Source organism: Neofelis nebulosa, chromosome 1, assembly GCF_028018385.1.
Source record: "Neofelis nebulosa isolate mNeoNeb1 chromosome 1, mNeoNeb1.pri, whole genome shotgun sequence".
Taxonomy (NCBI): domain Eukaryota; kingdom Metazoa; phylum Chordata; class Mammalia; order Carnivora; family Felidae; genus Neofelis; species Neofelis nebulosa.
The window spans coordinates 199,118,493-199,136,692 of record NC_080782.1 but is presented as its reverse complement, the minus strand read 5'-3'; the positions used below and the strand labels follow the sequence as shown (position 1 = coordinate 199,136,692).

Below are 18,200 nucleotides of genomic sequence, written 5' to 3'. Positions count from 1 at the left end.
GAAGAGGATTAGGCTTGTTGGGTGTAGATGAAGTTGAAGATACACTGTGACTTTTGTCTGGAAAACAGAACAATGTTAACATTTCAATTCACCCCAAATTAAACTATATGTTTATTATAATCATATTCAAAATCTCAGCAAACTTTTTGTAGGAATGAGAGAACTTATTCTAAAAATTCATATGCAAATGCAATGGCCTGGAATAACCAAAATAATTTTGAAAAAGAACAAAGTAGGAGAAATAATGCTACCAGATTTTAAGACTTCTTACAAAGCTACAGTAATCAAAACTGATTGGTACTTGTCTAAATATATACAGAACAATGGAAAAGAATAGAATCCAGAATTAGAACCACTCATTAAAAAATAACTAGTTTTTGCAAAGCCATAAGACAATTTAATTTAAAAAGTATAGTCTTTGAACAAATAGTGCTGATACAGTCAGATATCCATATGCAAAACTTGTATTTTCATTATAACCCATACAATTTATAAAATGTACTCAAAATGTTAATTCAATGAAGAAACTTCAGCATTTAGCATTACATTTAGCATTACACATGACTACTATTTGCAGAGGTTAAGCATGATCTAAGATTGGCATCCTTGTTGGTCAGAACCTGAGTCAAGTTTTGGAATACAGACTTAGATGCCCTCCTAGAGGAACACATTTTTGTTCAAATTATGGGCAGTGAGTATGCAGAGGACTTTCTGATAAGATAGAGCAGGTAAGATAAAATGCAAATATGTCCATAAGTCATTCCTTTCTTTATATCTTTGCCCTTTGGTAATACTCTTCTATACTAGCTCTGAGGTTGGCCATGGGAAATACCATGGACAAAGGAAAAGTGTAAAACATAAGGCAAGCAAGGCTTTGAAAGACATTTCCTTTGTTGAATTTGAGACCTTTCCACCATCATGTCATTAAGTCTGAGCAAGCCTGTTTCATCAATCTGATGCCCTCTGTTAGGTGGTTATGCTGCTGACAGTCAACTGAGCGCCAATACAGGATTAAGCTTTGTTCCAAAACACTAGAAAAACTTCTCAACCAAGTCCAGCCAAATTGACAAGCCGCAAATTCATAAACTAAATAAACGGTTGTTGTTTTAATACATTGTATTTGAGGGGAAATTTTGGGGTCAAGCAACTGTTATGCATGAAATGCTAACTTAGAAAACACAAAATTAAACATGCTATAGGCTAATGAAAAATAAATTACTCAAAATTGCTCATAGTCCTAAATGTAAAAAACTAAAACTCTAAATCTTCTATAAGATAGAAAATTTGTGTAACCTTAAGTTAAAGGTTTCTTAGATAAAATATCCAAAGCATAATCCATGAGAAAAAAATTGTTAAATTGGACTTCATAAAAATCACTGCAAGGGACAATATTAAAGGAACAAAAAGATGAACCACAGACTGGGAAAAAATGTTTGCAAAATCTTACATCTGATAAAGTACTTGTATCCAGAATACATAAATAACTCTCAAACTTTATAATAAGAAAAAAAATTAATAGGCAAAACGATCTAAACAGATGTTTCATAAAAGAAGATACATGGATAAAAAATGCTCAACATTATTAATGTTCAGGAGAATGGAAGCTAAAAGCCCAATGAAATACCACCCTGCATGCGTTAGCAGTACTGGTGGCAGTGTGAAATGGTGTATCTATTTTGGAAAACAGTTTGACAATTTCACCTCTCAAATGACTCCGTCGTTTTACTCCAAAGTATTAACCCAAGAAAAATAAAATAGTTATGTTGATATAGAGCCTTGTACATGAACATTTATAGTAGATTTCTTTTGTAATAACCAAACACTGGAAACAACTGAAATGTTCATTAACAAGTGGGAGCAGATGAACAGACTGTATTACAGTACTTTGCTTTATCTGTGGGGGATGTGCTCCAAGACCTCCAGGGGATGCCTGAAACCATGGATAGTACTTAACCTTAAACAGTATTTCCTGTTTGTCTTTATACATACATAGCTCTAATAAAATTTAGTGTGTAAATTAGGCACAGCAAAAACAATAACTAATATATAATAGAACAGTTATAATCGTATACTATAATAAAGGATATGTGAATGTGGTCCCTCTCTCTCTTAAAATAATTTATTGGGCTGTACTCACCCTTCTTTTCTTTTCATGATGATGGAAGATGATAAAATGCTTCCGTGATGAGATGAAGGAGGTGAATGACGTAGGCATTGTGACTTAATAGCTTTCTATTAAGCCTACAGACCTCTGACAACAAGTCAGGAGGAGGATCATCTGTTTGGGTAACTGAAACTGTTGAAAACAAAACTGCAAACAAGGGGAGACTATTGTAGATCTACACTATACAATGGAATACTACTCATAAAAAGGAAAGAACTATAGATGTATGCAACATCATAGTTAAGTAGGCTTAGTGCAGAATAATTATGCTGAGTGAAAGAAATCAGACAAAAAATAAGCCCTGTGACTCAACTTAATTAAAATTCGTAAACATCCAAACTATTGTGACATAAATCAGATCATCAGTATAGGATGGGGCGAGGAGGGGCAACAAGATGGATCAGAAAGCATGTGATGGATATATTCATTACCCTGTTTGTGGTAATGGTTCTATGGGTATATACAGAGATCAAAACATCAAATTGTACATCATATATATATATATATATATATATATATATATATATATATATATGCAGTTTCCTGTAGGTCAATTATTCATCACTAAAGCTTTTAAAAAGAATAATAAAATGCCAACAAAGATGTTTAGTACCTATGTATTCTGAGGGCTTTAATTCAAACTTTGCTAACAAAATTACAAAGATAGTATATTGTAATTTAGAGAAATTGAGGGTTATGTGTTATTTTTTTTCTTGAAGTTTATAATATAGATAACATTATAGTCATGGCAGCTTCACATATGCAATTATCATTTAAAATACTTTATCAACATATTGTTAAAATAATCTCATAAATGTAAACCCAGCATATAAAATGCTGTGTGTGTATAGGTGTGTGTGTGCATGTTAGTATCTTTACCTTGCCAGATCGATACTTGAAAAGTGATTCAGAGATATTATGTCAGTGTAATGAGCTATAGGATATGTAAGATATTTGTTTGTAAGACCAAACACTCCAAATTCAAATATTGAGTCTAGCATTATACTTCATAATAATTTAGATAAAATTTTAGCAGGTATTTCTCCTTCCTTTCCTAGAAAAATAAAGGCAGAGGTGGGGGAGAGGAAAAACTTGAATTTTCACAGGTTGACTATAGATTAATTTTTTCAGGTTACTTATGGTAACTTTGGATGCAAATTTGGAGGATATAAGCATTGTGTGTTTCAAAGAGCTAAAATATTCTATTTATTCCACTTGGAATATATCCAATGAAAAGACCATTTGTAAAAGCCAGAAGGCACAAATGGAATATTAGTGAGTGTTGAGCTTGAATGCACACAAATTGAGCTACCTCGTGAATGATATTTTTCTTCATAGAAAATATATAGATATATACCAAATGGGAAAGTATACATGTTTTTACTTTAGGTGCCATAGAAAATCAGTTTAAAAATATCTGATACTTAAATGAAACTTTGGGTACCTAAGGAGCCTATAACTGTAATAAGAGAAAGCCCTGAGAAATTTTCTTAATAAGGAAATAGTTATAATCTCTTTTGACAAAGGGATAGGAAGGTTGTCTCCAGAAATGATTAACTGAAAGGCTCAACACATCATCAGAAGATGACCATCTTCTCAAGTATGTTGTTGTTTCCCTCATAGCTGCCATAGTTTCAAGCTTCAGATTGGACAGAAAAACACCCATCAGAAGAGAAACTATTCCTTTGTGCATGTTTCTCTTTAATCAGTGAAGAAATATTTACTAAAAGTTCCCCAGAAGTCTTTCTCCAGGTTGCCTTAATAAAAATTGTATCACATGACCATGCTTACCTCAATAGTTAGCAATGTGGTAAAACCCCAATAATTGATTTGACCCTATATGAACTAGATTGATAGAATTAGAGCCACTCTCCCTTGAGCCAACTTGGGGAATAAGAATGGAATACCTTTTGAATAGAATACTTCCAAATGTTTACTACATGTATCTATAGCCTCACCTTAAGTAAATGTTAAAGTGACTGAGAATTCCAAATATATATCAGTGGACTTAAGCTGGTTTTCTACAAGAATTTATATTTAAATTTACTAGTTTCTCAGACTTTCCTTGTTTTTGATAACTGTTTTGAAGAGTTCTGGTTAAGCTTTTTGTAGAATGTGCCTCAACTGGGATTCATTTAATTATGATTACACTGGGATATGGATTTGGTCTCATCACATGATATCAAGGGTACATATTGTCAACATGACTTCTCACTATTGATGTTAATTTTGATCACTTAGTAGGCATAGTGGCCACTTTTGGGCAACCAACTGGAGCAATGGAAACCTGAATACAGTAAAAGGGCCCACGGTGACCCCCGGGGCTGAATACAAAGAGGCCCATCAGACAACCTACCTCAAAATATCCATAAGCCTTCGTTGACCAATGGGTTACTGATACCTGGACATACGTACCAAAAAAGGAAAAATCCATGTCTCCATACCTCCTCACCTTCCTCACTTTTCTACAGGCTGTCGCCACTGCCTCCTGGCAGACAGTCTCTCCTTTGCTGTCCTGCCCCCTGCTCCCTTGCAGTGTGCTTCTATCTCCTTTATTCTGCTTAGGTGATTTTTTTCACCACCCGAACTGCTGGTCTCCATCCAATTGGGTCGCCCAACAACAGAAGTAGTGTTTGTCAGGTTTCTCCACTATAAAATTACTCTTGGATCTCCTTTTCTCTATTGTGCTTTCTGGAAGGAGGTCCTTATGAATGGTCACACTTAAAGAATGGGGAGTTGTGCTCTATTTCCTTGATGGCATATTAATTACATAAATGATGTGGAATTCTACATGAGAGGTTTGTATATTCTTGGTTATTTATTTACTTACTTAATAATCTATATCATCAAATTCCTAAGATTTTTTGAGTGTTTCAAAAAAAAGCAGGAGAGTTAAGAGAATGTTGGTTTGTATCATTTTATTATTTTTAATAGGCTTACATATCTTTTTAACAGCTACCAAAAGCAATTGATTTTTACTGCACTTTAGACTTCTGCTACCATCAAATTATTTATTCCTTATTCTAATATGCTCCAATTACTGGCTCCCTGGTCTCCCTCTCACCTTTCGTCTGGAAGAAAATCTTGGTTTTTCTCTAAAAACTTATAGCAAACCAGTTTTATAAGACAGAATGACAAGCTATGCCTAGAATATTCTATAATCTTAGAGCTTATTAATCAATAAACAATGTCTTTCCTGTATTCTAGTCATAAGAAATTAAATAGTCCAATGGGTATCGGAACTAAAAAAAATCAGTAGTTCTCATTTACCTAAGTTGTTTTAAATCCAATATTCTCAAATATCTATGATTTGGAAAGAACAAGGAATTATTTACTGAGAAATACCTTCACTTTTTCTGAACATACCTTTGACCCACATTCATACACAGGTGTTTAGCTTACTTGATTTTAACCAGAGAATATACTCCTTAATTTTTAGTATATCATAGCTTATAACTCTGTCTTTAATCAACTACATAGATTTTTTTTTCTACTTCTAGTACTTGCTGTAGGATTTAATCCAACTGAGGCTGTCACTCAATACTTAAGGAAATTTTGGTTGTGAGAAAAATGAAAAATAAAAAGGGTCAACTCATAGTTGTACAAGTTATCTAAACTTGTACTGGAAGTAACATAATTTGTCTACTGGTGTATCAAACATACCCCAAATATACTCATTTGGCTCTTCTAAAATTAAATACTTGAGGGTACCTTCAGGTGGAACATATAATTTTGAGTTCAGCATCAGTAATACCAATCTCTTTAAATTAAATGTACCCATAATCCAACTGAGTTTGATCCCTGAGTTTTAATATTTTATTGTTTGATACATGAAATTATTAGTAATTTGTGTGTCTGGGCAACATCATTTGAACCTGAATCAGCCAACAGAAGAAATAGCTCCATAATTCATTATTATATCCACTTTTAGCAAATTAGTGAAGATGTCTGAAGTACATCATATAGTGTTTTACAAATATTCAGATATCCAAGGATATGCTCCTCAGTCTTCAATATTAGAAACCTGTGTTTATATTGAGTAAAATATTTGTTTTTATTTTATAATATAACTGATTATGCTCCTTTCTTTGCCTTGGTGACTGAGAAGTTAAAACAAACTGGTGTGTAATTTCTATGAATACAACAGAAACTTAAGACTCTTATGGTGCAAATCATACCAAAGGTGGTGTGGATTTGAATTTGGATGCTCTTTTCAGGTCTTTTTTACTTGAATTTCAATGCCTTACACATCATAGATACTTAGGCATGATATTAAGACTAAAATTATAGTCTTGTGCCTTCTGTAAATGACTTTTTATATTTGTTCTTCCTTTATTGTTCTACTTCAGTCAGAAAAATAGACGGGAGATTGAAAGGGATAACTATAAGAAAATATAACTTGTCACTGGACAGATTTTACAGCAACATTGCATAGAAGTACGTGCTCATAGAACTAGGCTCAATTTAAGTTATCTACAAAGTTGCTCCATCTTGGGATGCTGAAAGATTTTATGCACTAAGTTGGATGGTTGTGATGTGGAAATAAAAAAGGCTGCAGTTTTGACATTTTATTACCTGGCAATCTCCCCAGATTGAGAGTTCTACCCGTGAAGGCAGCCATACGCCCACTGCCTCTGTACTCCATGGCTTCTGAGTTGCCAGATGTTTTTTTTTTTGTTTGTTTGTTTGTTTATTTGTTAACAGATAACTTTCTTTGGAACACTATCTTGGCTCTCAAAATACGCTTAATATGTTATTTTAGTCCTTTACTGCTATCATTATAGATCATTTCAGAGCTTTACGACTTTCATTTTCTGACTGTAAGTATTCATATTTTTCTTGAAATTTTCACATATAACAATCCATAATCATAATCAATATTTCTTAGCCTCAAAATAGTTACAAAGTAACTATGTAACTATAGTTACAATAGTAACAAACGATATGTTATCATATGAATGTACAGTTAACTCTCCAATACATGTCAAAACACTACCCTATACATTATTGATACCTTATTTCTCTCTCTTATGTATTTTACTTTGAAGTCATTTTAAGCCATTTTGTGACATGGCAAATTCAAATTAAATGCACACAAAAATGAGGTTTTTACTTGAGGTCCTGAATATATTTTCTGTAACTTAACTTGATAAATAAAATAATAATTTGTCAAAAAATGGTTAAATGTCCTATTATAGTAAAAATTCCCCTTTATCAGAAATTATAGCATGTAGTCCAAGAAAACACATAAAAATTATTAATGACATATATTTCTAAGTATTGTTTACATTTTGCAGACACGGATGTATCAGAAATGAAAATGTCGTATATTAAACAAAGTAATTTTTATAATTCTCACAAGAGAATTCTGCCATTACTAGTCCATATTTTCTTTATTGATATTTTATTCTGCACTATGCTCCCCCCTTAATGCTTCCCTCCCACTCCCCTAAATATTTCTTCAGAGAAGAAGAAAGATGGGGTGGGAAATAGATATCAGACTTGCATGAATGCCATTTAGTGGAATATTTTCTCTGGTGGAGGAATGTATGTGCTATGATGTGCCTAATGAAGCTCAAGTGCAGTCTAAAGGAGTCAGGAATCAAGGTATTCCTTTATTATGATGAGCATACCATCCACTTCTGGCTGAAATGTTTCCCCTGTGTGGTAACACCACCCGTTATCTGAGGTAGACAAAGCATTTAAAATTAAAGTGCTTAGAGTTCTCATCATAAAATTTCCTGTCTCCAACATGAAGGAAAAATCTCTCCTGAATGAAAGTGGTAAACCAGACAAAATGGTAATTTCTGGAAGACTTCAGAAGGAGACAGTGACTGGAGTTGTTTTATTTGCTTGTTTTTGTTTGTTTATTGTTTTCAGTTGGTTTTTTTACACCACAATAGTATCTGTGCAAAGAATCAACTCTATCAAATTTTAAGTGCAGAGCATTGAGAAATAGTCAAAACACAACTAAAGTAATATTCGAAAAGATGTGTATTGTTGAGAAACATATGTGAAGTTGGTGCTATATTTTCCCAACTGCACGACAAAACTGAATGTCATGAGAAGGACAGAGATGTGTGTAAAACATCCTGAAAATGTTAAATGTTAAACAGGTAGTGGTTCCTATAATTCTTCTTATTTACATAAAAATAAAAAAAAACAAAATTAGACTTAAATTTGCAGTTTTGAAATTGTGAATGTCCAAGCTTGAGGATGATATTTTAAATGGTGCTATTATCAATCATAAATGGTTCTCCATTTGTAGCATCAATAAACTTTCCTCAGGTTATTCATGATTTTGTGTAAAACGAAATTAACTGTAAGAAAAAATTTTGTTTGATGGCAGTTCATACTTGGAAAATGGAAGGTGGCAATAACATAAGTACATATAAGCAGCCCCTCTCTCATATTTATCAGTCAGAAGGTTGAATAACTTTAGATCTAGCAGAAAGCACATTGAAATGTCATTGGGAAAACTAGACCATGCTTTCACATCCATGTAATTATGTGGATCTGTCTCTAATAAGATATTTTCATTTTTGTATCTGACAGTAAGATTTGACTGTGTGGAATGGGATAAAATATGCTAAAATAATGAATGCAATATGTGATAAAAACATAATTAAAATATATAAGGCAGCAAAATTACAAGTAGGTGACCTAAAAAAATGTAGCACTAAAAATGTATATAAAATCATACGTATGAATTAGAATTCATATTATAATACTAAAGCATATAATAAATCAGATTCAAAATTAATAAATGTTGACAAAATGATTACTCCCTCCACAGTTCTGTCTTCAGCTTCATTTAAAAAAAAATTTATTTGTTTTTGAGAGAGAGCACAAGGAAGGGAGGGGCAGAGAGAGAGAGCGAAACATGGAATCCGAAGGAGGCTCCAGGCTCTGAACTGTCAGTGCAGAGCCAAGGAGGGGCCATGAGATCATGACCTGAGCCAAAATTGGACACTTAACCGACTGACCAACCCAGACACCCCTCCAGCTTCACTTTTTATAATGGATTGCACAAAGGATTTGATGAAACTAATAAAAATACCTTTTATGAATAATCATAATTGAGCACTGACAATATGCTAAGAATTATGTTAACCTCATTTAATTTTATTTAATTACTCTTTAAAACAATCCTCTTACTTAGAAATTATTATTTTTCCTTTCCTATAGTTGACTAATATTAAGACTATAAATCTAAGTAATTTGATTTCTCTAGGTATGAAATGGGGGAGCCCAAGGGGTATAATAAAAATACTTGTGTAATAAGAAATAAGTACCTGCCAATTAGAATAAATGCCCAACAATTCAAATGACCACTGGGCTGCAACATCTCAGTGAGTTCTGGTTGAATATTAGTCTTGGAAGTCCAAAGAAAACCCCACATATTTCTGATGTTAAATTCTACATGATACCGCTCAAATGTTAACAGAATCAAGTGTACAGATATTTTGAGATTAGAGTGATGGTTAAATAATCCTGAGAAAATATAGTCAAATATAAGATTAATGCACAAAAAATACATAGCATGTACTCTTCATGCATGCTATAGTGGCATATGATTCATTTTCTGCCTTCCTAGCATCCAAAGCATAATGTAAGATCCAAAGGACATGTAAACAATTTTCCTGTACAATATCTAGTATGAAAAGGAAAATCTAAAAAAATTATAAGATTGTGAGCAACAATAACATAAAATCCAAGAAGGTTTTTTTAAGAAGGCAAAGTTGATTATAAGATGAGACCTGAGAGATTTTCCTTACTTGGAGACCCAGAAAGCAAATGTGAGTTACAGGGCAGAAGAGACATAACCTTTCCTCTATCTCTAGTAAATATTAAGTTTCACAAAGCAATTTCTTTTTCAATCTGTCTATGAAATCCCATAGCATGAAGCCAGGATGCAGTTCAGTAATAACAATAACAGAACATTGTGAAATATTCAGAAAGTGTACATAATTTTCATTATTTATTTTAATACAAAAATTTTCCCTAAATTAGTTTATATTATTCATTGTTACACACACACACACACACACACACACACACACACACACACGGGTTCTTGGGTTAATGAAAAGGGAGAAGTAAGATGGCAATATACAACTGATTTATTTTTATTTTTATAATTTTTCCTTTTTTTCTTAATGGATATATAGGTTATTTCAGCACCCTATGGAAATTATTAATTCAAAATTGTAATTGATTGGTAATAATAATAGATAAAGCCAGTCTTTAAAGGTTCAATTTATTAAATTGAGGAAAGAAATTTTCCATGTAGTAAAAGTTCTTACTTTAAGACTAATATTCTGCTAATGTGCTTGCATAATTCATGCCACTTGAATTAAACCAGTAATAAAAATGCAACGATAATTTACTTTTAATTACAACAAAAAACTCTGAAGGGAGTTTAGAATATTCAGTCCAAGCTGACTATATTGATGTATACTTTTTTAATATTAAAACAGAACATTAAACATCTCAGCTCCTGTGTGTGTATATTTATTTCGTTCAAATGTTTTGAAGTAAGCAGAAGTCATTTTAACATTTGTTAGCATGTACTAAGACATTAATTAACTTCAGTGGCACACAAACCTTTTTTTTTTTTAATTTTTTATAAGGAAGTTAACTCTTCAGTATGATGAAAGGCTTGCCATTTGGCAGTTTAATTTCCTACCTCTCTTCTTAACACCACTGCTAGATGGACAGCTTCCTTTATTTAAACCGTGTCCTTATCAGTTCTCTACAGGACCTGACACACTTAGCTAGTAACCCTGCAATCCCATCTCTCACATTTGTTAGAACTCTATTTCCTTACGCATCAATGAACACAGTATATTTTCAAGTATGTCCAGATAGTAGGGACTATGTAAAGGATAAACCAGAAGGAAATTTCTATCAACCTGAAAGCAACTTTAAAACACAGTGAACTCCAGAGCATTCTTTTCAAATATGTTACATTTCCTCTTTCATTTTCACAACGTGATCATCAATTTTTGGCTAGAACTGAAATATGTGTGTGTACACATATCAATATATATTTTTATTTATATATACAATCAATATAATAGTCTTCAAAATTTGCTTTATACCCGTCTCTAATGAAGAAATATTAGACTGTGTATATCAAAAGTATGTTTAGACGAAACGAAGACAACAAAGGTTATTTTAAACCCTAAACTCAAACTCTATACTTGAGTGTCTTATGGTTTGTTTCCCTCTCTCTATTTTTTTTTGTCCCTCTATGTTCATCATTTTTGTTTCTTAAGTAGCACATATGAGTGAAATCATATGGTATTTGTCTTTCTCTGACTTATTTCACTTGGCATAATGCATTCTAGCTTGATGAGGTCCCAGTAGTTCACTTTTGCTTTTGCATCCAGTCTACATTTATATTTTGTCTTCTGGACCCTAGTGTGACCTGATTCATGCATTGTGCTTACATATTATTAGCTGAATTTTAGTTTGATTTTAAAAGCCTGATATGCAATCTTATAATTATATATCCTTTGGATTGCAACTAAGAATTCAAACTTTAAATGTAAGGCAGAATTGTTAAAGGGCACCATTTTATAATATACACTGTTGCTTAAATGGGCCTTTGTTCTCTGAAGAGCTAAGATCATACTCAGATTTCTTGCTTAAAGCCATAAAGAAAATCCAATGAAAAGCTTTAAAAAGAAGAAATTTTGAAACACTTTAAACACCCAATTAAGAATTTTGGAAACTGATATGAACCACATATTAGATATACAATTATTTCTAACACCAGTGTAAATTTTCATTTCCTTTTTATTCTTGAGCTATGAAAATGTGTGAAAAAAAATTGACCTAATGGTGCCTTTTAAGTAAAGCTTATTTTGATACTGTAATAGACATTGTTTTTATCACTGTATCTTAATCCTTCAGACTTCTAAACATGTACAATTTTGTAAACACAAAGACCTTTTTGATTTTCTTTATCCTATCTTACATATTGTTAGTATTAACCTTTTTATTATTATTATTTTTTTTAATTTTTTTTCAATGTTTTTTATTTATTTTTGGGACAGAGAGACACAGAGCATGAACAGGGGAGGGGCAGAGAGAGAGGGAGACACAGAATTGGAAACAGGCTCCAGGCTCCGAGCTGTCAGCACAGAGCCCGACGCGGGGCTCGAACTCACAGACGCGAGATCGTGACCTGGCTGAAGTCGGCCACTTAACCGACTGCGCCACCCAGGCGCCCCAACCTTTTTATTATTATATATTGTTCCTTTAAAAATATTCATACTCCTTTTGAGCTATTACCATCACTGCATTCACCCTGGGTACCCAAGTCACTGTCCCTAGTAACCAGAAAAATACTGCCTTAGTTCTTACTGAATCTCTACCATGCCCCTGGTCTCATTTCTTCTTATTCTAATTTGTTACAGTAGGAGAAAAGAGGGGTAGACAGGGAGGGTGTCTCCCACGTCTTACTATGTACAAATTTTACTACCTGAAATTCCTTAAGGGATAATTTCTCATTCTTTGAATCAAAGATTATTAAACCCTATAATCATTGAAGTTTATCTTAGTTAAAAGTCTATTTCAAGCTATGTCATCCTTTCATTCTTTTCCTTAATATCTAAGCTAATGAAATAAATTAAGCACATAGGGTTCTTTCAAACCTTACAGAATTTCCAGATCTCATGGAAATTTTTATCTGTTTAAATCATTTTAAAGCGATCTTATGTACCTGTATTGAATACTTTATTTCTACAGCTAATAGTTAGCTATCAGTTCTTGACATAGTGGATCCTCCTTAATTTCTCCAAAGCCTCTCAAACCTCAATTTAAGAAAACATTACCAAATAGCTGCCCAATATCTTTACTGCTTATTCATTTTTTCCCTCTTCGATGAGGCATTTATTTTTATCCTCCTATCAAGAAAACTCTCAGAGACCAGCTAGCACACTACGTAAGTGGACACATAGACAGGTACCTTCTATTATTCCCTTCCTGTCATTTGCTCACTTGATCTCTCCTATTATTATATTTTGTTATATATCTATTATAGATAGATAGGTAGATAGATTGATATAACAAAAGACAAAGTATTTTATGTTATGCCTAAAATTCTCCCAATATCAGCTTGTAAATCATTTGCTCATCTAACATTTCTATAAACTAACAATTAGAAATTTATGAACTACCAGTGAGCATGGATGTTGGAGAAAAAACCAAAGTGACAGTGGCACGTGAAAGGCCACTTTGTATCCTGTCTGTCCTCTATAAAGCAGAGCAAAATCTGGGTCATTACATTCAGCAGGGAGCTTTGAAACACCTTCCAACTTTGTGCTGCATGATGATGAGTGTCTTTTGACCCAGTTTTGAACAAGAGAAATGTAAGGTTGCCAGGCCATAGAGGCTGTAAGGATTGGATTTATGCTTTTCTGTTGCTAGAAAGATCCCTAAAATGGAAGCTTCATGATTCTTCTCTTTCAAGGAAACCCTAATGTGGTTATGTTTGCCATCTCTTGGCTGAGAGGCCAAAGATCCTTTCTGCTACTATTTCAGGCTATAAGCAGATTGAAAACAATTAAGATGGTCTTAATGGCCCTTCAGCTTGACGAGGATATAAACAGGCTCCTTTCTAAACTTTAGGCCTTTGGTCTCCCTTTCCTTAGAGAATTTACTCCAGAAAACTTGCAATTATAAATTCTTTCTCTATTCCTTTGAGATGTTAATAATTTGAAAAGCCTTTTTGCCAGTTTTACAAGCCAGGAATCATGCTCTCAAGGATCCGGAAGCATTCTGTTTGAAATGCCAACTTCAAGGATGATAGCATCCTTATTTCTCAGTTCTTTGTGGGAGAGTAGAAGCGTACTTTGAGTGAGTGCCTTGCTCTAAGTTTTAAAATTACATCATATCACAAAGGAAAAGTTTACTTTTACATCTGCAACCGTAGATGGCCTGTGTTCTCTCTCATTCTAGCATTTAAAAATGTTCTCTCCTTCCCCTTAAATACTGAATTCTGCCTCTCTTCCCTATTGCAACAGCCTTGTTGACTCCTTTAACTTTGCCCAGTGTAATATTTACTTTGACATAATAGAATTTAAAAATAACTGAGGTTGGGAAATGTCCATATCTGTCCATCACATTGCTACTTTGAGATACAGTACCCAGAGCAGAAGCATTTTTCTTTTTCAAAAAGGCTTCATTTACTGATTGTTATATTAGCAAACTCCTCTGGATGAGAAGCCAAATCCTCCAGGAACACAGATTCCCAATAGTTTTATAGACTTTTTGTTCTAGTGGCCGATCTTCACCAAGTCATCTTACTTTCCCTGTAACCCGAAATACTACAAAAACACAGCTCCTTACACTGGGGTCCTCTGATTTGATAATCAGGTACTAGCCTACCTTTTTTTGTCTTATTAAATACCAGGATTGAGAGTTCAGGCAAAATGAACCACCTGCCATTTCTAAAAAAAAAAAAAAAAAATATTACATCAATTCATTCTATCTGCCTTTGCTTCTATACCAAGATTTTATTATAATGTCTCCCCTTACCACACTAATCTTGGAAATTATTAAAATGTTTTAAATGAATATGAGCCCTGATAATGCCTGGAGAGGCAGGTTTTATGTCTTCAACTCTCTTTTAATGTATCACCTTATACCGTATTCATTCCCTCATTTAACTTCTCCACTTGGACTGTGAGCTTCTGTAAGACAAAGGCATGGCTGATTCATTGGTTTATTCTCCAGAGATACAGCTGATACTTGCACCTTTGAAACATTCATCAAATGTTTGCTAATTGGCAAACTTATCTGAATGTGGTAAACATAACATGGTGCAAATGCCATTAGGAAACATCAACATAGTAGATCAGGAAGAAAATGCTTCAAAAATTAGTCACTTTCATAACTCTAAATATCTTCATTGTCCCTTTCAACTACATTTGTCAAATCCACATTAAATGTTCTGTGAAGATTTTAATGTTAAAATAAAATATTACAAGGAGAAAAGAGTTCTTTCAACCCATACTTTCCAAAAGGAAAACAAATGAGAATCTATTTCCTTGCCTAATGCTCTAAGTATGGATACCAACAAATTTTTATTTGAGAATTAATAACCTCTCCCCAGCTCATCCATTGACTATTTTTATAAACTTATTAAATCCTTTGTGGAAGGGAATAGGATATATGTATACATATATACATTTTTGATTTCACGACAAATGAACAAGTAGTCTGATTTTTCTGTTAGATAATCTTTCAACTGAAAAAAATAAAAAATACAAACTAAGCACATTTTTAAGCTTTAAGTCCTATACCAAAATTCTAAAACTCACAAGACAGCAACATAAAGCTATAATTCTTTTCACTGTACCTGTATATGCAAACTGGACAAGGTCCCAGAGGGCATTGGGGTCTATGCCTTCCATCTTGATCTCCTCTTGCTTGGCTTCACAAACATCACTTGTAAACATGGCAGCAAAATAGTCGGAGACTGAGCTCAGGACAAGCCTGAAAGAGTCATAGGATCTAATTTAGGTCACAAATGTAAAGCAGCAAAATGCTAAGTACTAATAAGAATGCAGTACAGACTCTATTTATCTACCTATATAACATCTATGTATCTCTGTATCATCAATCTATTTACTGCCTTACAGATTGTACTTTTCAAAACTAAATTAGGATCTTTTGTTCCACCTTTGGTCACAGAACATTCTCCTACATTTTCGTCCATCATTTTAAGCCATTTTTTTTTCTTTCTCACATTTAGTTCTTTGACCCTTTTAGATAGGAATCCAATTTTATTTCTTTCTACATACTCACCTACTTTTTACCATGCTATCTACTAAAGACTTTGATTTGCCCTTACTGAATTAATGGTGCCATGTATATTAAAAATTTGAGTCCTGAATGTGTAGTTATCTGTGTCAGAGATTTCTATTGTTTTTTGCTTATTTGCCTGTTCTTGTGGTAATATAGTATTCTTTTTAATACTATGATTCTAAATATGCCTTTATAACCAAATGAGGAAAATCCTCTGTCTTTATTTTTATTTAACTATTAGTGAAGTTTTATTCTTCATGTAAAGTTTAATGGAATTTTGTTAAGCTTTTCAAATAAGTTAAATGGAATTTTAATTAAAAATGCACTGGGGGCACCTGGGTGGCTTAGTTGGTTGAGTGACCTACTTGGTTTCAACTCAGGTCATGATCTCATGGTTTCGTGGGTTTGGGCCCAACGTCAGGCTCTGTCCTGGCAGCGCAGAGCCTGTTTGGGATTTCCTTTCTCCCTCTCTCTGCCCCTCCCCCATTCATGCTGTCTCTCTCTCAAAATAAATAAATAAACTTAAAAAAATGCACTGAATTTCTGATTTTATTTATGGGGATCACTGGCATATTTATAATTTAAAGTTATCCAACACAAAAGTATAAAATATCTCTCCACGTAGTCAGGATATCTTGTCTGCTTTCTATTCAGATTTTAAAATTTTCCCTAAAATTGTCTTGTATATTCTTGGTTGCTTTCTTCATACTTTATAGTTTTGTTGGCCTTATGTGTCATAACTTAAGACAAATTCAATTATTTGTTGGTTTTTGTTGGTTTAAAATCCATTAGTTGAAATTGTCATAAATCCATCTTTTATCTGGCACATTTACTGAATTATCTTACTAGTTCTTTTGACTCTGCCACTTTTTTTTTTTCTAGGTAGATGATTATAACACCTGTGAATAATCTCATTTTGACCCATTCTTGTTTATTTTCTATAACACTTTTTCTTTTGCTTTTCTTAAAACGTCCTCCAGGACCTCCAGTGCTCCAGTGGTGTGTTGAACATACACTCTGCCAGGGGAGAAAATTTGTGTATTTCTCTATCCTAAAAGGAACACATCTAAAGATTCTCCTTTTAGTGAGATAGTTGTTGAATGGATTGGTATATAATTTTTATCACATCAGAAAGACCCCTTTAATTTCTAGCTTTGCTAGCCACTTTTGTAATTTATATGGGTGTTAAAATTCATAAAGCTCCTTTTATCTTAATCACAATTATCTTTAGGGTTTTTTATTTATAGTCACAAGAAAAATTAACCTATAAAATTTTATTTTGTGGTATTTTCTTATCTGATTTTTGAATTAATATTATATAACCTCATAAAATGAGGTGGCATCTTCAAGTCTTTTAAATATTATATAATGATTTATAGAAGAAAGCAATTAATTTTTGTTTTAAGATGTTCTAGAACTTACCCTAAAAATTTCTTGGTTTGACTATTTTGAGAAATGGTGACATGATCTCATTTCAATTATTTAATAAGCGGCATGGCTTATTTTTGTGCTCTATTTCTTCAACATCAACTTTTGCATTGAACATTTTTAAAAATTTACCCATCTTATCTAGATTCTCAGATTAATAATGTATATTAACATGTAAAAAAATTATGCTTGGCTTTAGGATGCCTGGGTGGCTCAGTTAGTTAAGCTCTTGGTTTAGGCTCAGGTCATGATCTCAGGATTCATGAGTTCAAGCTCCACATGACTGCTGCTAGTGCAGAGCCTGCTTGGGATTCTTCTTCTTTCCTTCTCTCTCTGCTCCTTCCCCTCTCACTCTCTCTCCCTCTCTCAAAATAAATAAATGAACTTTAAAAAGTAATATTAAAAGTTTAAAAAGTATATATTTTAATGTATTTGTTCATTTGGGTTAATCTTTTTGATGCTTTTTTAAAAAAATTCATTCATTAATATTTTAATTGGATCTTTTTGTTGTGTATACAAGTATGTATTTTTTTAAAAATGGTTTTTCTTGAGTAGGTATCAGAATTTATTTTTTCTGTAAAGAGTCAGATATCAAGTATTTTAGGCATTGGGATATACACACACACACATATATATATATATATATATATATATATATATACACACACACACATATATATATATGTGCATATATAAATATATTTCCCTTTTCAAAAATGTTCATTTCATTAAAATACAAGAATGAATTTTAGCTCATGATCCATTCAAAAGAATCTGTACACCAGAT

At 32.9% G+C, this 18,200-nt stretch overlaps 1 protein-coding gene across 2 annotated transcripts in view; it reads right to left on the bottom strand.

Annotated features, from left to right (window-relative positions):
- The window catches only part of KLHL1 (kelch like family member 1), a 369,777-nt gene that overhangs the window by 213,387 nt on the left and 138,190 nt on the right, over nucleotides 1-18,200 (bottom strand). For both annotated transcript variants that reach the window (XM_058683193.1, XM_058683200.1), the window contains exon 3: nucleotides 15,537-15,673. In XM_058683193.1, coding sequence (XP_058539176.1) covers nucleotides 15,537-15,673 — 137 coding nt within the window. The remainder of the gene's footprint in view (nucleotides 1-15,536; nucleotides 15,674-18,200) is intronic.